The following is a 27853-nucleotide window of genomic DNA, read 5'->3' as shown; positions in this document are numbered from 1 at the left end:
AGTAAAATCTTTGAATTTGTTATATGTTGCGTTTGTATTTTTATTCAGTGTAGATACTTTTTCGACGAAACATTGGTGGAGCGACACAGCGGCTGCTGTTCGAAATACACGCTACGATAGTTTTCTCATCACATAAAGTTTAGCAAGTTGCATGACACTAAACTCTCATAAGCCCATCCCACCAGGCAACAAACCACAATCCGGACCATCCTTATTTGGTCGACACGCGTCTTTATATTGCTAGACAGTAAATTTGATAGATATAGTTGGCTGAAACAAGGTGACTGAAATACATTATCAGAGGTGGATCGCTGCCGACCACATCAATCTAATCAGCATTTTTTTTCTGCGGAGCTCTGAGACTCGCGCCTGTTCAGTCAAAGGGATTGTTCTAAGCAAAGAGAGAGTTCTATAACTTTTGAGATCACCGCTTCTGTGTGCATCTAAATTCCGCATTCACCTAACTCTACCTCGACTGGATTACTGTTTTTACACTGACCTGTTGGAATATAAAATGTTGAAAATGGAAAGGTTAATTTTTACGACATTGTGTACTGCATTCTTTTTTACAAACTGTGTTTCAGGTGAGTCAGAAACATCATAGACGATTAAAATATAGCCTACAATCCTAAACGCTGTACACTATAAAGATACTATATGGATTAATCAAATGATGCACATACTGCATTTAAAACCATTATGTCCTAATTATTTGTTGGCAACTTCTTGGGACCATCCTGGTTTACAGTACAGGCAATGCAACCTGTGAACCTTTCATGAAAAGGGACACTGTCCCTAATTATTTAAATTTCACTCATTCTCAATGTCTAACATTACATGTAGTTAACTGATCTTGCTCTTCTTGTAGAGGACTATCCCAAGGCACAGAATGTTTCCTGGTTGTCGATCAACTTCAAAACACTGCTTATGTGGGATCCTAAACCTTCCAACTATTCATACACTGTTGAATATTCTGTGTAAGTAAAGCATTTACATACTGATATGACTGGTTTTTGCATTTAAAGGAAGACGGAACAACACACACACACACACACACACACACACACACACACACACACACACACACACACACACACACACACACACACACACACAGAGAGACACACACACACACTAGCCTACATGTCACCATTAAATATTAAAAAGACAGTGCCTATATAACATTATCATGGTAAGTCTGCACTAACCTATTCCCAGACTCAGTATCTGACCTTGAAGAGTCAGGGTAATGTGTTGGAGGGCAGTAGGAGGGCAGGAAAGATTTAGGAGGTCAGGGAATATGTGAGGAAAGATGTGAGGACTGATGTGATCAGACTACACTTTTGATCCGCTGAAAGGTCTTTCAGGAATTGAAGCATCTTAACCTGGTGAATAGTTCAAGAGGGTTTGGAGCTGAAAATACAAATCATTGTTTTATTTATGTACAATTTGTGTGATATGTGGTGCAATGAGCTAAATATTATAATGCAAGTCAAAGATTAAAATAAAATGTGGTACTTCTCTTATTTTTTAACTAAGATATCAACCCAGACCCAATGAAAGACCTAAATGGAACAAAAAAATTATGTTTGAAGATAATGATAAGCCTTCGACTGAAACCTACCATTATGTCTATTTCAGTATTGGTCAGAGCAGAGAGAGGAACCAACACTGTATCAGGACAATGGCGACAGAGTGTGACCTGTCCAACTCTCTGGTGGACCTGAAGGCCAAATACTCCGCTGATGTCCTCTCAGAACCCCTACGTGGTGTGAACTCTGACCTCATAGAGTTCCCCCACACCCGCTCGGAGAGGTTCGTCCCCTATGAAGACAGTAAGTATTGCACCGCAGCCACCTACACTACATGTCATACCATTTATACTATTTTGTCCCTACGAAGACACTAAGTACCCCAACTACCACCTGTCTACAGTCATATCAATGTCACATTTTCCACACTTACCAGACAAGCACCCCATTCTTATAGAAACCTATGGTTGCGCTGCCATACCAGTGCATACTACATTTTCCACATGCGAAGTGGCTCCTAATGTGACAAGCAAGCATGTCAACCTCTCGTGTCATTTCCCTTCCAGCGCTTATAGGCAGACCTGAGTTCAAGATTGAGGTGAGCAAAGACAAGAAGAAGATCACCCTGTATGTAGAAGACCCTCCCACAGCCCTGTTCAATGAGCAGAACCAACAGAGAACCATCCGGGATGTCTTTGCTGATGAGCTGCAGTACAAAGTCACCTTCGGGAAAGCAACAAGCACGGGCAAGGTAAGCTCAAAGGGGAGGGTAATAAAAATGTCAGCCCTACATTAGATATTTACAGTTCCTCAAAGCACTCTAGGGCCTGGGGTCGAACCAAGTGAGAAAGAGGACATTCGTCAATGGTGTAGGCTCCTTAAAGGAGCAAGTCAAGGAATATAATTAAATGAAATGCAGTGGATGATATGAGTTTTGCAAAGCTCACTTCTGATTATATTGCATGGGAAATCTCTCCCTCTCACTGGGCACAAACAGGTTAAATCAATGTTGTTTCAATGTAATTTGTCAACGTATTGTGACATGGAATCTAGGTGGATTTGGATTTGAAAAAAGTAATTGTTGTTTTGAGGGTGAAATTTCAACCACAGGATTATGTCATCATGGTAACCAAATTTCAACATAGACAAACCTGGTTTAAAATATGTTGAATTTGTACCTTTTAAACAACGCTAGATCTTCAACGTAATATCCACTATCAGAAAAAAATACTATGACCTGGGCAGCACCTCCTACTGGAGAATTGATCTATCTGGGTGGGCAATGCAAATAGTCCGGGTAGCCATGATTAGCAGTGAGCAAGGAAACGGAACATATAGAACGAACTGAGTCGCGTCCATAAATATCGAACTAATAGAACAACCGACTGTCTCTAGCAACCAAAAGATGAGAAAGTATCTCTTATAAAAATGAAAATGTTAACATTTTTATTTTATTTCTACCGGTAAATGTTTGCTTTAGTATTGTTTTCTTTAGCAACTGTGGTATAAGCAGGATAAATACCTCCATTCTGTACATTACCTTGGAAAAATGAACTCTGCTGAGTCGTCCATTATTTCCAAGGTAATGTACAGAACGTTGGCGTTTATCCCTTACATATTGAATTGTGTTTGGTTGTCAATGCAACCAAATATCAACATTTGAAGGAGAGTTCCATCTGTGCCACCGACTTAGTCTGGCTTTAATTTCGGTTTGTATACAAATTAATAATTGATATGTTGGATTCACATCCCCATCTCAACCAAACATTTAAGTTAAAGAATAGGACTAAATAAAATCAAACTTTATTTAAAGTGCATTTAAAGTTTGATTTGATTTAGTCCATTTTTTAAAACTTAGATTTTTGTTTAAGATGACAACCAAACACAATTCAATATTACTTTTGAAATACAATAACTAGCTTATTAACTTGTCGACAAGTTAACAAATTATATGTTGGATTCACATCTCCAACTCGACCAAAAATTAAAGTTTAAGAATGGGATTTAGCCAGTGGCTCAGATGGAAATATCCAAGCAGTAGATACTTTAAATGTTGATATTTGGTTGCGTTGTCAACCAAACGCAATTCACTATTACTTTTGTAATACAGTAAATAGCCCGAAGTTAAGGGTTCTCTTACAAACTAATGTAACATTCAACCTTAAAATGAGTAACACATCCATGGCCACATTTTGAGGCTACCGTAACTATACAGTTGAAGTCGGAAGTTTACATACACTTAGGTTGGAATCATTAAAACTTGTTTTTCAACCACTCCACACATTTTTTGTTAACAAACTATAGTTTTGGCAAGTCGGTTAGGACATCTACTTTGTGCATGACACAAGTAATTTTTCCAACAATTGCTTACAGACAGATTATTTCACTTATAATTCACTGTATCACAATTCCAGTGGGTCAGAAGTTTACATACACTAAGTTGACTGTACCTTTAAACAGCTTGGAAAATTCCAGAAAATTATGTCATGGCTTTAGAAGCTTCTGATAGGCTAACTGACATCATTTGAGTCAATATGAGGTGTACCTGTGGATGTATTTCAAGGCCTACCTTCAAACTCAGTGCCTCTTTGCTTAACATCATGGGAAAATCAAAAGAAATCAGCCAAGACCTCAGAAAAAAATGGTAGACCTCCACAAGTCTGGTTCATCCTTGGGAGCAATTTCCAAACGCCTGAAGGTACCATGTTCATCTCTACAAGCAATAGTACGCAAGTATAAACACCATGGGACCATGCAGCCGTCATACCGCTTTGGTGCGAAAAGTGCAAATCAATCCCAGAACAACAGCAAAGGACCTTGTGAAGATGCTGGAGGAAACAGGTACAAAAGTATCTATATCCACAGTAAAATGAGTCCTATATCGACATAACCTGAAAGGCTACTCAGCAAGGAAGAAACCACTGCTCCAAAACCGCCATAAAAAAGCCAGACTACAGTTTGCAACTGCACATGGGGACAAAGATCGTACTTTTTGGAGAAATGTCCTCTGGTCTGATGAAACAAAAATAGAACTGTTTGGCCATAATGACCATCGTTATGTTTGGAAGAAAAAGGGGGGTCTTGCAAGCCGAAGAACACCATCCCAACCATGAAGCACGGGGGTGGCAGCATCATGCTGTGGGGGTGCTTTGCTGCAGGAGGGACTATTGCACTTCACAAAATAGATAGCATCATAAGGAAGGAAAATTGTGTGGATATATTGAAGCAACATCTCAAGACATCAGTCAGGAACTTAAAGCTTGGTCGCAAATGGGTCTTCTAAATGGACATTGACCCCAAGCATACTTCCAAAGTTGTGGCAAAATGGCTTAAGGACAACAAAGTCAAGGTATTGGAGTGGCCATCACAAAGCCCTGACCTCAATCCTATAGAACATATGTGGGCAGAACTGAAAAAGCGTGTGCGAGCAAGGAGGCCTACAAACCTGACTCAGTTACACCAGCTCTGTCAGGAGGAATGGGCCAAAATTCACCCAATTTATTGTGGGAAGCTTGTGGAAGGCTACCCGAAACATTTGACCCAAGTTAAATAATTGAAAGGCAATGCTACCAAATACTAATTGAGTGTATGTAAACTTCTGACCCACTGGGAATGTGATGAAATAATTAAAAGCTGAAATAAATCATTATCTCTACTATTATTCTGACATTTCACATTCTTAAAATAAAGTGGTGATCCTAACTGACCTAAGACAGGGAATTTGTACTAGGATTAAATGTCAAGAATTGTGAAAAACTGAGTTTAAATGTATTTGGCTAAGGTGTATGTAAACTTCTGACTTCAACTGTACATGTCTTCTTATGTAATCATATAACACTTGCATGTTCAAGATGGCATGCAGAGGTCATCGCAGGTCTGTGGAGATCTTCACAATTGCTGTAATAATCTGCGCAGAATCAAACGGCATTGATCAATTTCACCATGTACTTTTAATGTAATCTCAACTGCAATCCAGGTCATCTGGTTCTGACCAAGCACAGTGATAACACATTAATCTGTTGTATAAATAAACAAAATATTTGATATTTTATTCCCATTTCAACTTTGCTGTGCTTTTAAATGGTTGAAAGCGTTGTGATAGACGTTAGGGTGACAACTAAACCAAAAATCAGACATTGTTTTTCTATTGGAATTTGGTGATAACACATTAGAAATAGTGATAAGCATAGTGATAACACATTAGAAATTCAAGTAACTTTTGGCTGTCTTTTTGAGTGGGTGAATATAGGTTGGAATATCATTGATCAATGTCTCAACCAAATATTATTATGAATGTGTTATGAATGTATGATAGTTTTATGATAGTAAAACAGTAATGAACAAGTTATAGAACATTGAATATATAAGAAGACATAATATAACCCCTTCTTTATGTAATTCTCCCTCTAGAAAACAAAGATCTCTGCAAGCAGTGAGATAGAGCTAGACAGGAGGGATGTAGATCCTGGGGTGAGTTACTGCTTCAACGTGCAGGCCTACATCCCCTCCCGCAGCACAGACAAACAGCTTGGAGAGCTCAGTCAAAGACAGTGCTCACCGGGCGACAAAAAGGATTTATTTGAAGGTAAGGATACTAGCAATGCCAAGGTCATGGGTTCAAGTCCCGCAGGGATCACATACACATACTAAAAATGTATGCACTCACTGTCACTGTACTGCAAGTGGCTTTGGATTAAAGCATCTGCTAAATGGTATACTTATATATTATCGTGATAAATAGTACTACTACTGAGGTAGCAGTCTTGGTGTCTTTTATTCTCTAGTATACATTTCTTGCTCATGGGTCAGCCTTGATCTTTTTGACAAGTTGTGTTCATTAAGGAAATTTGGCCCTGTTTTAATATATTCTGTAACTCGATAATTCATGTTGGCCATTATATTTAAGGGAGTTCAGATATGCATCTGTGGTACTGAGGATTTCGAATCCTTGCCAATTAGCTAATACCATGCCCTAGTATTACAAATATAGAATTAGCCATGTGCGTCTTACTCACTGTGAGGAATGATAAGAAGAGGGTTTTAGGTACTGATCATTCTCCTAGTGGGTCAATCGGGATGGGAATGTAATTATTTATTTTGATTTAACCTTCATTTAACTAGGCAAGTCAGTTAGGGACAAATTCTTATTTACAATGATGGCCTACCCCAGCCAAACCCTCCCCTAACCCGGACGACGCTGGGCCAATTGTGCGCCGCCCTATGAGGCTCCCGATCACGTCCGTTTGTGATACAGCCCGGGATCGAACCTGGGTCTGTAGTGAAGCCTCTAGCACTGTGATACAGTGCCTTAGACCTTAGGAATGCAAAGGATGAAAGTCAAATTAATGACTCATGTTTTGACTCAATGTGAAATCCAACACTGGAAAAGTCCCTATGTGTGTGTGTGTGTGAGTGTGTGAGTGAGAGAGAGAATCACCGTCCAGCCCAATAACGGTCCTCAACCCTGTTTCCTCTCCAGAGTATGGGATCGGTGTGATCGCTGGGTTCATCCTCCTTATCATTCTGATCATAGTAGTGGCTATCGTAGTCACAGTGGTGTGCTGCAAACGCAGAAGGAAAGCCAACACAAGTGGAAAAGAGGGAGTGCCATTAAGAAGTGTGTAAAAAGGGAGTGAATCATTGACACACACTTGGGAATGCAAGGTACAGCTAAACTGGATTTACCCTTTGAAAGGGAGTCTGCAGGGGCAGCCCCAGTTCAACATTCCACTGTCAAACACTGGAGTTCACCATTTTGTTTCTGTGAAACTGCACAGTGAATATGGTAAACATACTGTAGTGTATATTTTCTTTCCATACAATGCTGCAAATATCCTCTTTTTTGATTTGGTGACTGGTACTTCTACTGCTGTGAATATTAGCTTTTATAAACACTACCAACTGTTCTTTTTTTTATTGTGTTTTATATAGTTTTTAACTTGATATGATCTTTGGTAAAATATAACTTGATTTTGGGAGACTGCTGAATACTAAATCATATGGGAAATTAAGATTAGTAGGATTATATATACAGTATATATATAATTTTTCATTCAGATGCTTAATTTATTATGTGTAGCCATTCTGAAAGCACTATTTGTATATGAGGTTATTTTAAATGTTTAGGGGATCAGTAGATACAGTAGTTTATATGTTGATACTAAATTCTTTTGCGTAAGTATTACCTGTAGATATTTAATATATATTTACACTGAGTGTACAAAACATGACATAGACTACCTAGGTGAATTCAGGTGAAAGCTATGATCCCTTATTCATGTCACCCGTTAAATCCACTACAATCAGTGTAGATGAAGGGAAGGAGAAAGGTTAAATAATTATTTGTAAGCCTTGAGACAATTGAGACATGGATTGTGTATGTGTGCTATTCAGAGGGTGAATGGGCAAGACAAAATATTTATTGTAAGTGCCTTTGAATGGGGTATGTTAGTAGGTGCCAGGCGCACCGGTTTGAGTGCGTCAAGAACTGCAACGCTGCTGGGTTTCTCACACTCAACAGTTTCCCGTTTGTATCAAGAATGGTCCACCACTCAAAGGACATCCAACCAACTTCAAACAACTGTGGGAAGTATTGGACTCAACATGGGCTGGCATCCCTGTGGAATGCTTTCGACACCTTGTAGAGTCCATACCCCGAAGAATTGAAGCTGTTCTGAGGGCAAAAGGGGGGGTGCAACTCAATATTAGGAAGGTGTTCTTTATGTTTTGTACACTCAGTGTATACCAAACAGTTAGATGACAAAACATGATGGAAAATAATCAAAGAAAAATTAAACACTTTTATAACTGTGGAGTCTGGTAGTAATATGGTACTGTTTGATTTTAATGGCATTTTCATAATACAGTCTTATCATTAATTTGTGGTAATGTGTTTATCTTTTAAATGAGACATTGTTGAGTAGTGGGGGAATGTTATGTTAATGTCACTATGTCTGGTGAGAAAGATTACGCAACTTGAGCGTTATCACAGCAGACATCAGTCTTGTGTAGTTCCTGCAAAAAGCGTCTAACCAGCACCATCTGCAGGTCATTCAACTGACTATTAGTTTCACAATTTGTTTTGTTTTTTGATTTCAAGAAAAATATAACACATTCAAAACATTAAAATTACATTAGAATTACAATTCTGTGAAAATCGTATGAATTTTTTTTTCTACAGTCCAAGAAAACGTAAAGTGTTAAACAATTTCTTTTTTTGGTAATTTTTTTGAAAAACTTACATTACAATTACAATTCTGTGGAATTCTTATGCACACATTTTTTTTTTACATTCCAAAGCAAAAAAAACCAAAAAAAAAAACGCAAAGAGTTAAAAGATGAATTGAAATGGAATGAGGAGATGTTTTCAGTTTTGTAAATGGCTTAAAGATACAGCATACTCTTAGTAACAGCCAGCATATTAGGCCTATTGTAGTTCATTGTTGACTATTTCACGATGCCTCTGTCTGTGTCAGACTTTGCGTTTTGCCAGTCCTGTTTGGTAAACACATTTCCCATCAGTCTGGATGTAGCTGACAGTCATATTGTTCTCTGTGACTTCAAAGTAAGCGAACCCCCCGGATGTATGGTTGACAGCGTTGGAGAACCGTTGCCATGAAGACGGGAATCTGTTGATGTTATTAGTGGAAATTTCTGTAAAGGCCCCACTCCCGCTGACCACATAGGAACTCCCATCATCCTCTCTGATAAACTGGTAGGAGTATGGAGAGTCGGGTCAACATCAGTTGTTCAATAAGTGACTGTGAAATGATAACATTTGTCTATTCAAACTGTAACATTGAGCCCATGTTATTGTATGTACATGTATGGTCATAACATGCATGATAACCCACCTGTATACTGTGGTCGTGACCACTCAGGTAGACTGTGACATCATACTTCTTTAGCAGTGGCCGTAGTCTATCCACAAGACACTTAGTGGGGCCGTGATCACCAATGGACCACACAGGATAGTGACCAGCCACCACAATGAACTCTGACCTGGGAGAAAAAGATAGACACAAGACTGTGTTAGCCAGCTGAGCTAAAGCCTAGGCATTCGCTTCCAGGAGCTAAAACAAGTCTTTGTCTCAGGCAAGGTTACTCATAATGTAAGTCTGGCTTACTGAACCTTTTCTGTTACAGGAGTATCTAGCCTCATACAGTAACAGTTGAGGAATGTATGTGTAGCGGTGTGAAGTGAAGGTCTCTTGATTAAAAGAGTGATGAGAGTGGAGGAGTGGAGTCAGTCAGGGATCTCTACAAACATGCTCTGAAATCTTCACATTCTTTTCCTGAGACTCGAACAACAAATTGTCAGATCCAAGACTTTTCTTTCTTGTGAAAAACATTGAATCCATTCAAGTGTTATTTAAGTGTTAAATTGTCTGCTGTTCCACCACAATGGTTTCACAGATGTAATTGAACTGTGTGTACTTAAGAGGCGGTGTTTGACCTGTTGTGTTTTAGGGCCAGTTTCTCCAATCTAGATTAAGCCTAGTCCTGGACTAAAAAGCAGGGTCAAATCTCCATTGGGCTTTTCAGTCCAGGACTATGCTTAATCTAGGTCCAGGAAACTGCACCATGTGGACTTACTTGCTGTTTGCCAGTCTGGAGTTGATCCAGTCTAACTGCTTGGCAGCAGCCTCCGGGTCCTCCTCTCCTTTGGGCTGGGTGCCCTCATAGGTGTTCCCACATAGCACCACGGTGTCAACCATCAGGACGGTCACCGACACGTTACTCTGGGGAACCTTGAACTGGAGCTCATAGTACAACTCAGGGAACCTCCTGAGGTAAGAAGAGGAGAGAAGAAGACAGCCGTTATGATCCTGTGTGGCTCAGTTGGTAAGAGCGTGGTAATAGCAACAAAAAGGTTGTGGGTTCAATTCCCACAGGGATCACATACTTAAAGTTAATTCACAATTTGGATAAAAGCATCTGGTAAGTGGAATTTGAATATTGGGTCCCACTTTAAACGAATTACAACGTATAAAGGCTATATACACTGAGTATACAAAACATTAAGAACACATAGCCTTTATACGTTGTAATTCGTTTAAAGTGGGACCCAATATTCAAATTCCACTTACCAGATGCTTTTATCCAAAACACCTGCTCTTTCAACGACAGACTGACCAGGTGAAAGCTATGATCACTTATTGATGTCACTTGTTAAATCCACTTCAATCAGTGTAGATGAAGGGGAGGAGACAGGTTAAATAATGATTTTAAAGACTTGCGACAATTGAGACATGGCTTGTGTATGTGTGTCATTCAGAGGGTGAATGGGCAAGACAAAATATTTCAACCCCCTAGAGTCGATTAATGCAACAGTGCATAATACAAAAATCCCCATCAAAATCCGTCCATTTAAACTAGAGATATCTGTTTTTTTGCATTGGATGCATCTCAATCGCACTTCCGCATATGAGGTGAAAGGTGGCAGAGCTAGAGAGGTGTTTGTCTTAGAGACATCCCAAAAATCGGTCTTCTCACGAAATTGTCTGTAGCGTTCGAACGGCCTACAAACTATTATGACCACTCTATGGAAAGGGGAGACTCTTACTCATGAACACGATGGTGTTCTCCGTTTTGCTCCCCCACAAGTGTCACGGGAATCGTCTTAAGTCGGTACCGTCGATGTGCCAACTTCTGTTTGAAGCGTCTGAAACATTTGGGCTACAAACTAAGATTCTCACAAAAATGATGGTCTTCTCCGTTTTGCTCTACGACCCCCACAAGTGTCATGGGACTCATCTGAAGGTAACCGGTAAAAAAATAGGTAATTTTGTGCTTACCCCCCAAAAAGGGGTTAAATATGTGTAAAAAAATTATTTAAAAAAACTGTAGTAAAGGCCAAATTCAATATTTTATCAAATACTTTTATATACAGCGCATTCAGAAAGTATTCAGACCCCTTGACCTTTTCCACATTTTGTTATGTTACAGCCTTATTCTAAAATTAATTAAATAGTTTTTTCCCCTCATCAATCTACAAACAATACCCCATAATGACAAAGCAAAAACAGGTTTTTAGACATTTTTGCAAATGTATAAAAAGAAAAAACCTGATATCACATTTATATAAGTATTCAGACCCTTTACTCAGTACTTTGTTGAAGCACCTTTGGCAGTGATTACTGCCTTGAGTCTTCTTGGGTATAACGCTACAAGCTTGGCACACCTGTATTTGGGGAGTTTCTCCCATTCTTCTCTGCAGATCCTCTCAAGCTCTGTCAGGTAGGATGGGGAGCGTCGCTGCACAGCTATTTTCAGGCTCTTTTGGCAAACTCCAAGTGGGCTGTCATGTGCCTTTTACTTAGGAGTGGCTTCCATCTGGCCACTCTACCATAAAGGCCTGATTGGTGGAGTGCTGCAGAGATGGTTGTCCTTCTAGAAGGTTCTCCCATCTCCACAGAGGAACTCTGGAGCTCTGTCAGAGTAACCGTCGGGTTCTTGGTCACCTCCCTGACCAAGGCCCTTCTTCCCCGATTGCTCAGTTTGGCTGGGAAGCCAGCTCTAGGAAGTGTCTTGGAGGTTCCAAACTTCTTCCATTTAAGAATGATGGAGGCCACTATATTCTTGGGGACCTTCAATGCTGCAGACATTTTTTGGTACCCTTCCCCAGATCTGTGCCTAGACAGAATCCTGTCTCGGAGCTCTACGGACAATTCCTTCAATCTTCATGGCTTGGATTTTTGCTCTGACATGCACTGTCAACTGTGGGACCTTATATAGACAGGTGTGTGCCTTTCCAAATCATGTCCAATCAAATGAATTTACCACAGGTGGACTCCAATCAAGTTGTAGAAACATCTCAAGGATGATCAATGGAAACAGGATGCACCAAAGCTAAATTTCGAGTCTCATAGCAAAGTGTCTGAATACTTATGTAAAAAAGGTATTTCTGTTTTTATTTTTTATAAATTAGCAAAAATTTCTAAAAACCAGTTTTCGCTTTGTCATTATGGGGTATTGTGTGTAGATTGATTAGGAAAAATAGAATTTAATCAATTTTAGAATAAGGCTGTAACGTAACAAAATGTGGAAAAGGTCAAGGGGTCTGAATACTTTCCGAATGCACTATATATTTTTTTATACCTAAAGGGGTCGTAAAATTCAAAATCAAGTAGCTAAATGATCCATAGTATGACAATCTTAAAACGCTTCCATATGTCAGCTTAGATTGTTTATGTCACCCTTTATACACCATGAAATATGCTTCTAGAGGATTTGTGAATCCTTTTTGTATGCTATATAAAGCCTTTATAAGTTGTACTTATTCAGCATGTATGGTGAAAACAATCAAAACACACAGTTTATCTAGTGCACTGTTAAAGATGCTCACCATCTCTCCGATCTGTTGGAGTAAGCAATCTGAGCAGATACATTTTTTAGATGGTCGTGGTTTCCCGCCACCAGGTACCATGGGATGTCAACCAGTGATGGTTGAGAAAAGACACGCTCAAAGGTGTGCTGCAGGAGGAAAAATGCAATTATTACACCCAGGAAAATGACTGACAGATGCAAACTCACAAACAAGTCAATTCAAAAGGTAAAGAAAAAATAATGGGGGAAATGCTCAGTTTCTATTTTCTATTATCCATATTTACGTATTTATGTTACATATCATTCTGTGTCCTGCAAAACTACTAAGATCCCAATGCTCTGTAGAACTAGTTCATCTACAATATGCTACCACAAGATGGCAGGCATCTGCTTCACTTTATTTTTTTTTCACAAGAAAATCACATCCATCTGGGCACACACTGGTTGAATCAACGTTGTTTCCACGTCATTTCAATGAAATGACGTTGAGCCAATGTGGAATAGACGTTGAATTGGCGCCTGTGCCCAGTGGGATGGCTCTAGAAGAGTTTGTTGAGCGAAAGTGCCCTCTCCACTATCACCTTAATACAGCTCCATCTGTTAATCTGTGTTACGTCACTCTGTGTACTCAACAAACTACATTTCCTCTGTCACAAAGCTGGGTGGCTAGAAACACGGAACCACTGTGAATAGCTCATCCTAGTATACCTAGTACTGTACATACCATTTTATTTTCCAAATGATATTGTCTGTACACACCACATATTTATATTGTCATCCTAATATATCTACTTGGATCGTTATTTCTTTATTTCTTGTTTAGATGTTTTTATTATTGTGTATTTGTATTATATTTGCGAGACATTCTACTGCACTGATGGAACACATTAATTTCCCTGCACCTGACATAACACTTGCAAATCTGTGTTCGAGACCAATAAACGTTGATTTGATACTGTACACAACACCAATCTCAACACAGAATGGATCATAATATATATTTAGCCTGCCCTTTGTAGTTAACAAAGTGTTGTGTGGTACAATAACAAAAAATAACACAATCCGGACTAGATGTTGAGATGTTGAGTTTTACAATATGATATTACTACTGTGTATTGAGTGTATTGCAGTGTGAACTATGAACTGTGTTTTCGTGTGAACTGACCTTGAAGCGTGGGTCATCCACGTCCTTCACTCCACTGTTGTAGAAGTGGTCTCCCAGACTGAGGACAAAGTCCAGTCCCAGAGTCTGGGCCGCCCAGGACATCTCCTCAGCGATGGCCTGCTCATGAGGGGTGTAGTAGGGGAAGAGTGGGAGGCCTCCCCAGTCCCCCAGCCCAACAAACCGCAGCGATGCTAAAGGACCGGTATAACAAACACAGCAGACCAATCACACATTATTCTTCAGCTACTTTCTATTTCATACTATCTCATGTGCTTGGTACAATTACATTACAGTCTGAATTCAAATTGATATTAGAAAACAGCCACACTCACAGATAACAGTGATAGATAGAAAACTGTACCTTGATCCAGTGGTTGGCAGCGAGGCCAGACTGAATGTAAGCACACCAGTAGCAGCAGATGCAACCGATCCATTACGCCAGGGTGGAGAGGAATAGACTTACTAACAATGAAAACGAACAGTTGAGCAGTCAGTCAGTGTGTCACACGCTGTAACAGAAATAAGTTATCTATTTGTTCTCTTTAGAACTGTTCATATAGAGGAAGCAGTATTGTGGTTTCAAAATAACTTCCTGTATTGAGCCATGTCAGAAAAAAAGACACAGAACAATGGAAAGGCTAGACAATCAATTGAAGTGATCAAATTAGCATATAATAGTATATATGGAATGTAAATAAATTAGCTACATATATGAATACCACAATTAGATGAAAACAGGACATTTAGTAAAAATATATACAATTTCACCTAGACATATTTACAGTCCAACTATAAAACTTCCCTTAGTATGTCTCTTGATTTAATGATTAACATGGAAAAAATGGTCAGGTCAAGTCACGTGTGTACTTGAGTTCTATGCCCCAAAAGTCTGTACTCTGTACCAGTGGATGTCAATGACCTTTCACCTATTAAGACAGAGGTGTGCAAAGGCGTGTTCAATGTAACGCTCAGGTACCTTTTTTTTACGACTCTGCTGTCTATGCCAAGGTTCAAATGGGAAAGTCATTACATTATGTGCCTGTATGAAACACATATATGAGCAACTCTAGTATCCTTATAAAACAAAGATATACTGTAAAATCACAGCTCTTATCAAACTTAACTCTATGAAATTTAATGTACAAAATATTATGTATGGAGTTAATTCAGAGGACGACAGAACACACATATTTTCTGAAGATATGTTTGAACTCTGACCTAGGTAACCTTTTACCCACATTCTCCAGAGGTATCATCCTCTGTGTTGACACGTTTCTGTCTCCTCCCATCAGGTGACCCCAGCTCAGGCTTCAATCATACTTAACCTACCTACCCAAGAGAATGCATTAAGGTTGAAAAACTCTGTCTACCTGCATTTCACATTTCTCCTATTTACGGTCTAAATCCTCTATGGGCTTTGTAGGACATAAACCATAAGCCCACTAAACACCTGTTCCCCCATGTAACCCTGTGATAATGACAGTCCAGTCAGTCTCTTTTTAATGAAAATGCATTGTTCATACATTTATTGCAGGTCCATACACTTTATAGTGTGAAGTCACAATATAGTCTCTCTCCCATATAAAACCATGCGTTCTACAGAGGCTGTTTCTTTACAGTTCCGTTTTTCAAAAATGGACTAAGAACATTGTTACAGTATTTTACACTGAAAAACAGAGGCAAGTGTTGGGTAGTAGTTACTGCAGCGGCAAGGGGCAAGGCTTCGGGGGGTCTGCTGATCAAGTGCACCATCCTGATCCAAGGAAGGGCAACACCTTGCGCACCTGTCACATTTCATACAATTCCTCATAAATCAATCATCACATACTAAGCCTACACTGCTACATCCAGCCTGATAATTATTCTAGTTATGGAAGTATTGCCTCAGAGACAGACGTCACGTTCGAGGGGATCGCCTGAACGCTGCAAAGATATCGACCACATAATGAGTACTTATTTGGGATGAAAGATTCGTAATTCTGTCCAGAGCCTTGCTCAGGCTGCTCCTCTGGAACACTTTGGCTGCATCCCAAACAGCACGGGAGTCACTAGATGGCACTGGACAAAATTAGTGCACTATATATGGAATAGAGTGCCATTTGGGACAAACCCACTGAGAGGAAGGGAGTCTAGAGCTTCACTTCCTCTACAGTAGATCAGGGTCTCTCCTCACCCAAGGCCCATAAGGAATAGCCTAGTCCTTGACAGTACCAACAGATCAGGAACCAGGCTAGGAAACCACATGGAAGGATTTCACCCCCATAGAGGCAACCAGCAGCTTCCTCTGTATATTATAAAAATACCTTGGTAGTTATTGCTCTTAGAAAAATACAAGATCTTGATTATACTGCTGCCTTCCCTCAGTGACGTGTCAGGATCACTAAACCCATCCCAGTTATCTGTATGAGCTAACACATTAATTATTATGAAACAGGATTCAGTTTGCAGGCAAATAATGCAAACATAATTAGTCTAGGCCAACTTGAACAATAAATTACAAGTCATATACAATCACCGTTGACAAATGCTTACTTAACCAGACTAACATATCTGATATTTTAAATACAGCTTGTCAAAAGAAAACTACAATTGATTAAAAAGTCAAGGTTTGTTTTAAGTGCAGAATTAGTGGGTGCCTTTCTCCAGGCCGGAGGATGGTGCGTTGTTGACGCTCCTCTAGGAGCCGAACTCTATAGTCTCATCGGTGATAGGTTTGAAGTCGTAGTTCCCTCTTCCGTCCATGTGAAGGTAGTACTGGAAGAAGTTACAAAACAAGATTAGTCACATTTCAGCTGTCCAAAAATTCAAGGGGTATTTCTGTCAGCAAAATGTTTTCAAAGTGTGGTTCCATTACCAGGCAGCCACACCAGGGGAACTTTACCAAAACTTTTTGACTGACATGACACAAATTAAACAAAAGCTACATCTTAGAAAACTGCCTGAAGGAGTGTCCCACTAAAAACTCCCAGAAGATGTATCACAGCAAAACATACTGTACACTGACGCATCAGAAGCCACAAAGACCCATGTAACGGTGTTTCCAAAAAGGTTGTCATCTTACCTCATGGTGTTTCCACAAAGACTTTCTGTGAGAGACAGTGAACAGACTGATGCCAACCTGTGGATGAAGTAACAAACCAGTCATAAGATAAGAAAAGCAGCTACACAAACACTAGTGAGACCAAATAATTACATGAGGAACTATGCTGCAGACATAACTTGTATGTAACGTGTATTGTTATTTATTAAACTGAAGTTGTATAAAGATGGAAGTAAGCACTCAGACATATAGCAGCAGTACATGCTAAGAGTCAAGGTTAAAGGCTGGAGTGGGTTGGGGATATCCGTACCGTTCTGCAGTGACTGTAGATGAAGTCTTCAACATCTACACTCACAGCACTGGTGCACTCATCCAAAATGGCAAACTGAGGCTTGTGGTAGAACAACCTGGCCATCTACAGACAGACATCACACATACAAAACAAAGTCAATCACCTTATGATACCCAACTGTAATAAACTGAATTTGAATGTGATGATGTAAGCTTGAGAAACCCTCTGGATTAGAAACTGAAGAAAGCGATCATTTTCAGGTAGAACTCTGCGCCTTCGTCTTACCGCCATCCTCTGCTTCTCTCCTCCACTGAGGACATCCATCCAGTCCTGCACGGTGTCCCAGGTCCCCTCTCTGTCCAGGATGTGACCTAACTGGACATTGCCCAGGTACTCCTTCAGCACCTGGTCAGAGATGCCTTTCCTCTTCTGCTCCTCATAGGTGTCAGGGTAGATCACCTGATCCCTCAGCGTGCCAAGGGTCATGTAGGGTCTCTACAATAAAACGGAAGAGGTCAGGGGTCATGTAGGGTCTTTACAATAAGATGGAACAGCCTTCCAGTAGAGCCAATATGGCTGGCAATTTACCAAAACATGGAATAGAATATAACATGGGTAATATGAAAGACTCAAGGTGTCCATTTAGTTACCTGAGGAACATAGAAGAGCTTCCCTCTCTCAGGCTTGGTCAGCTGTCCTCCGAACAGAGGCCAGAGCTATAGACAACACACCTAATGTTACCTCCAGGGCCTACTGTACTCTTTTAAGTCACTTGAACCAAAATGTTTGACTTTGTTGCAGTACTTCCATTATTACCAGATCTTCCATTGCCACAGCTTATCTTACACAGGCACAGTCATGTCAATATGAATAAATAACAAGATCATAAAAACTGACTATTCTTCACCTCTCCCAGTACTCTGAAGAGTGAGCTCTTGCCACAGCCATTGGGCCCACACACTAACACATTGGTGCCAGACCTCACCTGGAGAAAGAGAGAGGGAGTGTCAGGGAGAGAAAACATCCAGCGTGGCCCTCCGAACTTTGAATGTCAACAATACTAAGTTGTTTGAGTGTACTTTAGGTCCAACTAAATAACTAGACGAGTGGCACACATTCATTGGCGAGGGACTCCAAAGTCATGGTAGCTTTACCATTTCATAACATCTATTTTGCAAGAGACCTGTAAGTTCTCAGTGAGACTAACCATGCCAAAATAAAAAGGTTAAATAAAAGATATAAAGGAAAGAAAGATGCCCACTTCAAAGGTCAGGTCCTTGATCAGGACATCTCCATTGGGTGTTGCTAGTGGTGTGTGTTCAAACCTGCAACACCAACACAGACACTGTTCTTAGTGACGAATCATGCACAGACCTCAGAAAACACCTTGGCCAACTTCAGTGAGGTAAAATTAAAATATCAAAGCAATTTTATGCAGCCAATATTATGGACAGAAATTCACTGAGGATTGTCACACATACTTGATGATGTGGTCTACGTTGATGATCTGTCCGCTGCCCGGGACCAGTGCAACTCTTTCTACCACTTCTGATTCTTTGTCCTGATGGGAGACCATGGTGCGCTCGTATTTCCCAGAGTTCAGTTCTTTCAGGACCTTCATGAGCTCAGTGATACGCATGGTGAACCTGTAGGGAAGGAGAGGCAGGCCTATATCAGAAGACCTCCTCCCCAGCACTTGGGAGTGAAAGCATGAAAAGCAGTGATGGAAGAGCAGGCATGGAAAGATAGGAGTGATGTCCATTATGTGGTCTCTGGCTAGAGAAGCCTTCCAATTTAATTTAATCAATTCAATGGAATAGGTGATGGGATCACAGTGTTTTGGGAAGAGTGAAGTCTCACCCGGAAAGCCTGGTCATCTCTCTGCCAGCCAGTACAATCCTTCCCAGAGCCTGGGACAGACTCAGCAGCATCCTGCCACTCTGGTAATAGTCTTCCATCAGCTCAGCTTGGGTGCTGTTCAAATGGCGGGGGTGGGACAGGTTGAGGAAGGGCCGACTCACCACCAGGTAGCCCACCACAGTGGCCATGTCTGCAGGGAGGAAGAGACCCCAAGAAGAGACTCATAGCTCTGGTGCCAAACCGATTCTGCATTGAGCAAGTTGGCAAGAACAGAAACAGACTGGCAGCCATGTATCTCTGGCTATGTAACGGAGGACATCATAAGCTGTAGGGTTAAAAAAATCTGATCTTACACTTGGCGATCAGGCTGTCTGCAAAGCCCATAGAGAAGCGGAAGAAGATGAACTTGTGCAAATGGTCGACCTGAGAAAATAGAAGAAAAAGGTATCACAACATTATTAAGACACTAAAGACAGTTCCAATCACAATCAGCTGTTTGCCCGTTGAGATGGAAGTGAACGAAGATATCTTTAATATACCTCTTACTGACAAAGGACTAATGGTACTTACCAGTTTCTTAAATGTTGAGTGAATCGTCTGTTTCTCTCTCATGTTGCCATTGTAGAAGGCGATCTCCTCACTGTGTCAAAACAGTTCATGTTTAACATAACTTAGTTATCTTTTTTTAAAGAACTCACTCCATGACTGAGGATTGATTTAACAGGTTTTACTTTAAAAATCAGAAAACACTGTATTGCCAACCCATGATAAAGTCAGTGTAGATCCTTTACCTGTTGGTGATGAGTCGTGAGTTGACGTATCGGTACTCTCCCTCGTAGCGCTGCTCAGTGACAGTCATCTTACCGATGGGCTTCCGCAGTCTAGTCAGTAACAGGCCTGAGATCAGCAGGTAGGCCATCATACTCGATGGGCCCTGAGGGAAATGGTGACATCACATCCTGTTAAAACCTGAATGGAATCTATTGGATGCGTCTGGAATCTGAGTAATATATATATATTTTTTCACCTGGGCGCCGATGGAAGACGTCAGCTTGAAGATGTACAGTCCAATGTCCAAGAGAGGCTAAAGGAGAGATGCAGTACTTTAGTTACATTTTACACTATGTAGCTTTCTTGATGGCTTGTTTTCAGCAATATTATGATTTACACAAGAAGTTAATAATTGACTAAGATGTACTACAAATACTATACAAATTCGCACCAGACACCACACACATATAGCCAAGGTGGTATACTTCAGTTTAAAACAAACAGTAGTAAAAATGATGGTTTAGGTCTACTCTACTGTACCTTGCTGAGATTGGAATAGAGGTCAACCACACTGTTACAAAACTTCTCTACGTCTTGAGTCAGCAGCTGGTCAGGGTTGGCGATGCGGTTATCCAGGTTGCCCATTTTGTAGTATGTGTATCCTCTGGGGATGGCACATGTTGAGTGAGTTCATTTGCAGACAGTAGATTGGCTGTAATTTTTGTATTTGTTACGGACCATGTTCAACATGCCATTGCGACAGATTTAGTTAGTTAGCACATTTTTATCTGTAGTCCCTAGTGGAATGTACACAAAAAAGCCAGACATCAAGGTTCTGAGATGAGGCAGTAAACAGTGCTTACTTGAGGTACTCATCGTAGAGGTGTTTGGTCAGCCTCACTCTGAATTTCAGCTTCAGCTCATTCAGACCCAGCTTTAGAAGGTTATTCACCAAGGCAAACTAGAAACGGACAGTCACAAAACATACATTTTATTACAATCAGTTCTTAATCAAAACACAACCTATTGCAGCGTCTGTTCTCCAAACACAGTATGCATGTGATGAAATCTAGATCTGTTCATTCCATGGGCAGAGGGACCGTTTAATGCAGAGCAAATTAAATACCAAGTGTCTAGAGGATAAGATACACATAAGCTTGACACTCTGTTAAAATGTACATCCACATACAAAATATTATCCAGTTTTCCAGCCAATGTATGAGTTAAATATATGGTTATTGATACATTAGTATTGGTAAGTGATGAATTACAGTAGAGAGGTTAATAATGATATTCAGGGTATATTATCATGTTCTCTGTAGCTCAGCTGGTAGAGCACGGCGCTTGTAACTCCAAGGTAGTGGGTTCGATCCCCGGGACCACCCATACACAAAAAATAATGTATGCACGCATGACTGTAAGTCGCTCTGGATAAAAGTGTCTGCTAAATGGCATATTATTATCAGACCTCCTCTGAGAATTTACACCAAAATAACAATTATAACCCTAAGGAAGTACTGTAGGGCTACTGTAGCACATTAAGAAGTCTGGTATTTGTAAACTATTCGTTATACAACTAACTTACTACTGCAATATGAGATTTAAATTAGACTCAAGTATATCAATTGACATCAAGACTTAAGTTAATTTTGGATGCGATGAAATACCAAAAACACACTTACAATTGGCATGGCTTTGCAACACTTGAACAAGTAGTTCTTGAAATCTGCATTGTTGCGAACGATAATTGCACTGCAAACCACAACATGCACAAAATGAGCAAACATTGGACAGATAGATATTAACAGATTAATTCATTTCAACATTAGTAGCAGTAACTAGCCTCTGGCCTCCGTCAGATCTGCCAACTCCTCTGCCATGATGGTCATAGTAATTGGCAAGGAAAAGTGGCATTAGCTCAAGCACATACAGTGAGGGAAAAAAGTATTTGATCCCCTGCTGATTTTGTACGTTTGCCCACTGTCAAAGAAATTAGTCTATAATTTTAATGGTAGGTTTATTTGAACAGTGAGAGACAGAATAACAAAAAAATCCAGGTCAAAAATGTTAAATTTATTTGCATTTTAATGAGGGAAATAAGTATTTGACCCCCTCTCAATCAGAAAGATTTCTGGCTCCCAGGTGTCTTTTATACAGGTAACGAGCTGAGATTAGGAGCACACTCATAAAGGGAGTGCTCCTAATCTCAGCTTGTTAACTGTATAAAAGACACCTGTCCACAGAAGCAATCAATCAGATTCCAAACTCTCCACCATGGCCAAGACCAAGGAGCTCTCCAAGGATGTCAGGGACAAGATTGTAGACCTACACAAGGCTGGAATGGGCTACAAGACCGTCGCCAAGCAGCTTGGTGAGAAGGTGACAACAGTTGGTGCGATTATTCGCAAATGGAAGAAACACAAAATAACTGTCAATCTCCCTCTGCCTGGGGCTCCATGCAAGATCTCACCTCGTGGAGTTGCAATGATCATGAGAACGGTGAGGAATCAGCCCAGAACTACACGGGAGGATCTTGTCAATGATCTCAAGGCAGCTGGGACCATAGTCACCAAGAAAACAATTGGTAACACACTACGCCATGAAGGACTGAAATCCTGCAGCGCCCGCAAGGTCCCCCTGCTCAAGAAAGCACATATACATGCCCGTCTGAAGTGTGCCAATGAACATCTGAATGATTCAGAGGAGAACTGGGTGAAAGTGTTGTGGTCAGATGAGACCAAAATGGAGCTCTTTGGAGGAATGCTGCCTATGACCCCAAGAACACCATCCCCACCGTCAAACATGGAGGTGGAAACATTATGCTTTGGGGGTGTTTTTCTGCTAAGGGGATAGGACAACTTCACCGCATCAAAGGGACGACGGACGGGGCCATGTACCGTCAAATCTTGGGTGAGAACCTCCTTCCCTCAGCCAGGGCATTGAAAATGGGTCGTGGATGGGTATTCCAGCATGACAATGACCCAAAACACACGGCCAAGGCAACAAAGGAGTGGCTCAAGAAGAAGCACATTAAGGTCCTGGAGTGGCCTAGCCAGTGTCCAGACCTTAATCCCATAGAAAATCTGTGGAGGGAGCTGAAGGTTCGAGTTGCCAAATGACTTGGAGAAGATCTGCAAAGAGGAGTGGGACAAAATCCCTCCTGAGATGTGTGCAAACCTGGTGGCCAACTACAAGAAACGTCTGACCTCTGTGATTGCCAACAAGGGTTTTGCCACCAAGTACTAAGTCATGTTTTGCAGAGGGGTCAAATACTTATTTCTCTCACTGTACATATCTGGTGACTGAGCTAGCAGTCATGGAGAGCGGGGAAAAAGTAACAACCAAAACATTTAGAAAGTAGACACCTATAAGGCCTAGCTAGTGTTTTGCTATATTGGCCATGAGATGTATGGAAGCAGAGGAGCTCTGACATGAGGGATTATTTGTCATACAAATAGATGCATTGGAATAGCCAATGGCAATTAGTCATATTGAGTTTACAAATGTTTTGTCCTGAAGAGCCTAGTACATGTACTTAACTGTGTCCCGTGTAGCTCAGTTGGTAGAGCATGGCGCTTGCAACGCCAGGGTTGTGGGTTTGATTCCCACGGGGGGCCAGTATGAAAAAATGTATGCACTCACTATCTGTAAGTCGCTCTGGATAAGAGCGTCTGCTAAATGACTAAAAATGTAAAATGTACTAGGCAATAAAAAAAATGAAAAAAGTTATTGGTTTTATAGGTTTGGGTTCTATGAAAACCACCACGTGGAGGAGAGTTACCCATGGTATGACAGCAAAGTAGGAATAAAAGTGCTTCTTGAACAGATTGCTATCTCTGCTAATGATACCACTGCGGGAGATTGAAAGACAGCAATCAATTCCTGAGCAGGAAAATAAATACTGTATGATATGGGGCTGGGTTCCCAGACCCAGATTAAGCCTAGTCATGGAGTAAAGAGCACTACAATTATTATCTCCATTGAACATGCGTCTTAGTCCAGTACTAGGCTGAATCTGTGTATGGGGAACCGGACCATAATATTTTAACCCCTTCAACACTTCCACCACCAAACTCATTGGCCATCATGATCTAGTTAACAGCCATAGTGAAGCATCATAACAAGTCACAAGGAAAGTCAGTGTTCTACCCGTGGAACTAGCATTAGAACACTATTATAGCTCTGTGGTTCTAACCTTTCAATCATGGTTCCGTTCTGGATCATCCATACGTCACAGTATGTCCGGGCCACCAGCATAGCAGCGATGAAGATAAGGTATCCAGTCTGCCGTGTTAACAATGGAGGGAATAGAGAAGTGGTGCAGGACAGGTAGGGAACAGACAACACCAGATGAGCAAATCCCTCAGATTAAACAATACAATGGATAGCTCTTAAACAAATCAAGGTCATGTTGTATTGTAAATAATGTGTGCAAACTAATAAAAAAGATGAATGAGTAAAACATGGCAGTTGAAATGTAGAATAGGTCTGTCCTTAACTAACAGCATGACCAGTATTTATCATATTAGAGTTCATTCAGTTCAATAGAGGATACACTCTGATACACCCAACAGATTTCATGTCATCGCGACCTTGGCTTATCAAACAAACTGATCAGTATACAAAGTCAATATCTAGGCTCCATGGCTTTGTAGAACACACAAGTTTAGACAATTTTGTAGAACAAGTATGAAAATGTATGCACTCACTAACTGTAAGTCGCTCTGGATAAGAGCGTCTGCTAAATGACTAAAATGTCAATGTAAATGTTGAGACGCATGCATAGAGGAAGAGATAAATTGTGGCGTGAAAGTGATGCAATGAAGGAACACAGATCCATCTGTACAAGACAAGGATATCGCCTGTTCCCTCAGAGATTAATTACTTCAAGGTTCAACGCTTATCATGATATGACACAACAGAACATAACTTATGGACCTAGACATTGACATCCACTTAATATTATTATTCAGATGACATAATAACGGACTTATAATATGCCATTGGGAACTACTAAGATCTTGTTTTTGCTCAATATGTGCAATTGTTGACTATATTTTCTGTAACACAATAACAACCCAACCACAAGGCTCACCTCTTTGCAGAACCATCGAGGCACCATGATACGGATGATCTTGCTGATTCTGAGGAAGAAGACATAGTCCACTGCCGCCCGATCTTTCTTAGCTGCTTTGTCCTGCACAAATAATAGAGCCAAAGCAGTTGTTAAGGGACAAATGTGACAATGACATGTAGTTTGACACATTATACATTTGTTGATGCGCTTACATACTTACTTCATTGCTCAACACCAGTTCTGAGCCCCCTTTTTTACTGTAAAGGACATAGAGTCAGATACAATGTTTCAACAGACACATGTTGAACATCAGGATAGCAACACCGTACCAAGGTAACATTAGTTTCATCATGATCATCATAAACCAAGTGTATGGCGTGTAGGCTAAACTAAGGTCACATGGAGTCTTGACACAGCATTTAACCTGAACTTAATTAGCAATTTGTAACTGTCCAATTAACTTCAATTATACCAACAGGCAGCAAGATGCTAATAAGCAACATTGTATTGTGCGTGAAAACTGACAGTGGTGTCTTTGTTACTTTGTTGCCAAATATAGCAACATTTGCCCCAATTATCCTGCTGACCCGGGTTATAAAGACCTCTATTGTTTGCAAATGAGAATGGAGACTTACATCAGAGATATAATAACACATAATTACTGCTACGACATGCATCAACCCCTGTCTCTTATGGATAACTGCAATATATCACACTGACCTTCAGATTTAAGACTTTACACCTGTCAAATTGGACATTCTAGACATCTGTCTAACTTCAATTGCTGGCCACAAGTACTGTGATACAAGAACCCACCAAGGTAAAATTAGTTTTATATTAGATATTCTGACTTCAATCTTCAATTGCTCTTACACAAAGCATGCCATTACTATGAAAATGATATATTCTGAACAGGGGAGGATGGAGAACAATCCACATAATTTCTGTTTGAAATTTTGATATTTTTTCTAAAAATAACTAACTGCTTTTGGGATTGTCTCTTTCTGTTAAAGAACAGGTTGTTGGGGTGGGATGAGGAGAGTGATTAATGGACAGACCCATTCATGGCTGCAACACCACATGCAGTGATTAGGTCCACCTGCAAATCAACATTTAGAACCAGAGAGCTATTGAAGATTGAAAGCCACCCCAAAAAATATATAAATAATCCCAATTTTTTTTTTTACATCTCATCCAATTTCTTTTTACATTTCAACTACAAAAAAACCCAGTGGATAATCCGGAATCGTATTATAAAAATAAAAAAAATTCAACAAAATAAGTAAAAAAGACTGGAATGTTCTCCATCCACCCCTGATTCAGAATATAACATTTTCATAGTCATGGCATACTTGGTTCAATAGCTATTGACAAGATAAATATCCAATAACTACTTTTACCTCGGTCAAGAACCGATGGCATGTGCGCTCTAGCTACGAACAATTAAAGTACAACAGAGATTCGATTATATAATTTCTTCAGCAACATACCCGCTTGACTTGCCACCTCTTCTTCTTCTTTGCTTCAGGATGCATAAAACGAGTAGGACTCCCCCAGCTATCGAGGAGTTTTTAGCTGTCAGGTATTTACTGACGGCCGCCATGTTTCCTAAAGTACCAGGTGAGCCGCAGTGTTGCCAACTATATTTCAAGAAAAGTACCTGTTGGTTGCTCCATTTGTAGCCTCTCTGCCGAGTCCCCAACAACCGGATGTTCCGGTTTTCAGGGGAAATGGAAAGAGAGCCTGTGACGCACTTCCACTTTTGGATATTAACAAGGTGACACCAAAAGACAGCACAGTATTACATTTACGTCATTTAGCAGATGCTCTTATCCAGAGCAACTTACAAATTGTATGAAGATAGGCTAAAACTGCTTCTCTAATAGAAATCCCAGATCACACTTATAGGCGATGTCATGGTGACATTGGCTAGCTAAGGTGAAGTAGAAACACATAATGGGGTCTAACAGTCATCTCGCTCTGGGGCCAAACTGTGCATGTCCAGGACGTCAAATCAAAGGCACTCGTTCGATATAAAGCAGTTTTTGACTAAAATAAAAACGTGTCAGTTTGTCACTTTCACTAGGTTATAGTAATAACATGTTCAACTACTTAGAGATACACTAAGCAGAAATCTCTCCGCCATTTCCTGGTTGCTAAAATTCAAATAGTTAGCCTAATTTCAGTTTATGTGACAAAACAAACAAGTATAGTGTAAAGAATCATTGTACCATCTAAACCGCTGTGAAATATCGTTTCCATAACCCAAAATATTGTATTTTCAGCTGTTTGAAGCAGGTGTATAAAACTGAAAGCAAAAGCAAAAGACCCAAAAACAAAACTTAAAAACGGGAAGCATAGATAGAACAGATCTACCACTTCTTAGACTTGCTTTCAATGAGAATAACAGATCTATAACTCACATTCTATGTGAACTTTGTCAGTTCACCCAAATAATTACATATTGCAGCTTAAAGACATTGGCTCAACTCTAGGTTATGCCTTTAGATTTCAAGAAAATTAACAACTAAGGAAGAATTTTTCACTTCTCTCATTCTTCTCAAACCCCAAACCCCCGGCCTAGTCTGTTTGGTCTGTTTCACAAGCATTGACAGAAGTCTCAAGATGTTGCGCCTCTGGGTTTACAAACTCTGTGGTAACACTCCATCTTAACTCCTCCTCCACATTTACTGGATTGGTTGAACAGTGCAGAAGAGAACCTCCCCTGACTGTTTTTTTTCTTCTTCTTGTCAAGACCAGTATGTAGGGCAGTGGTCACCAACCTTTT

The 27853-nt window shown here is 40.3% G+C and overlaps 3 protein-coding genes across 4 annotated transcripts; 1 reads left to right on the top strand and 2 right to left on the bottom strand.

Moving 5' to 3' along the window:
* Positions 1-247: 247 nt before the first annotated feature.
* On the top strand, positions 248-8346 carry f3a (coagulation factor III, tissue factor a). The gene is made up of 6 exons (XM_084151788.1): positions 248-584; positions 869-977; positions 1642-1835; positions 2099-2283; positions 5943-6117; positions 7012-8346. The coding sequence occupies exons 1-6, from the start codon at positions 515-517 to the stop codon at positions 7155-7157; spliced, it is 879 nt and encodes a 292-aa protein (XP_084007914.1). The 5' UTR covers positions 248-514; the 3' UTR covers positions 7158-8346.
* A 9-nt stretch (positions 8347-8355) lies between these two features.
* On the bottom strand, positions 8356-15089 carry LOC311109001 (tartrate-resistant acid phosphatase type 5-like). Of its 2 annotated transcripts, XM_084151785.1 has the most exons (7): positions 14794-15089; positions 14387-14487; positions 14026-14216; positions 12880-13007; positions 10128-10319; positions 9386-9533; positions 9127-9292 (listed from the first exon to the last, which is right to left on the bottom strand). In XM_084151785.1, exons 1-7 carry the CDS (start codon positions 14799-14801, stop codon positions 9227-9229), a joined length of 834 nt encoding a protein of 277 aa, XP_084007911.1. In that variant the 5' UTR covers positions 14802-15089; the 3' UTR covers positions 9127-9226. The 2 variants fall into 2 exon arrangements, with proteins under 2 accessions (XP_084007910.1, XP_084007911.1); XM_084151784.1 differs by lacking the exon at positions 14794-15089 and having other exon boundaries at positions 8356-9243; positions 14387-14590.
* A 413-nt stretch (positions 15090-15502) lies between these two features.
* Positions 15503-26782, bottom strand: LOC311108996 (ATP-binding cassette sub-family D member 3-like). Its single transcript, XM_084151778.1, has 20 exons — positions 26556-26782; positions 25286-25322; positions 25084-25185; positions 24184-24272; positions 21671-21740; positions 20852-20949; positions 20529-20652; positions 20245-20301; positions 20009-20151; positions 19788-19857; positions 19571-19640; positions 19218-19407; positions 18839-19003; positions 18619-18682; positions 18265-18342; positions 18008-18073; positions 17643-17852; positions 17376-17480; positions 17087-17143; positions 15503-16779 (listed from the first exon to the last, which is right to left on the bottom strand). Exons 1-20 carry the CDS (start codon positions 26666-26668, stop codon positions 16702-16704), a joined length of 1986 nt encoding a protein of 661 aa, XP_084007904.1. The 5' UTR covers positions 26669-26782; the 3' UTR covers positions 15503-16701.
* Positions 26783-27853: the final 1071 nt, after the last annotated feature.

This window comes from Coregonus lavaretus (assembly GCF_964263955.1).
Source record: "Coregonus lavaretus genome assembly, chromosome: 34".
NCBI classification, from domain to species: Eukaryota; Metazoa; Chordata; class Actinopteri; order Salmoniformes; family Salmonidae; genus Coregonus; species Coregonus lavaretus.
This window is presented reverse-complemented; position numbering and strand designations above follow the sequence as displayed.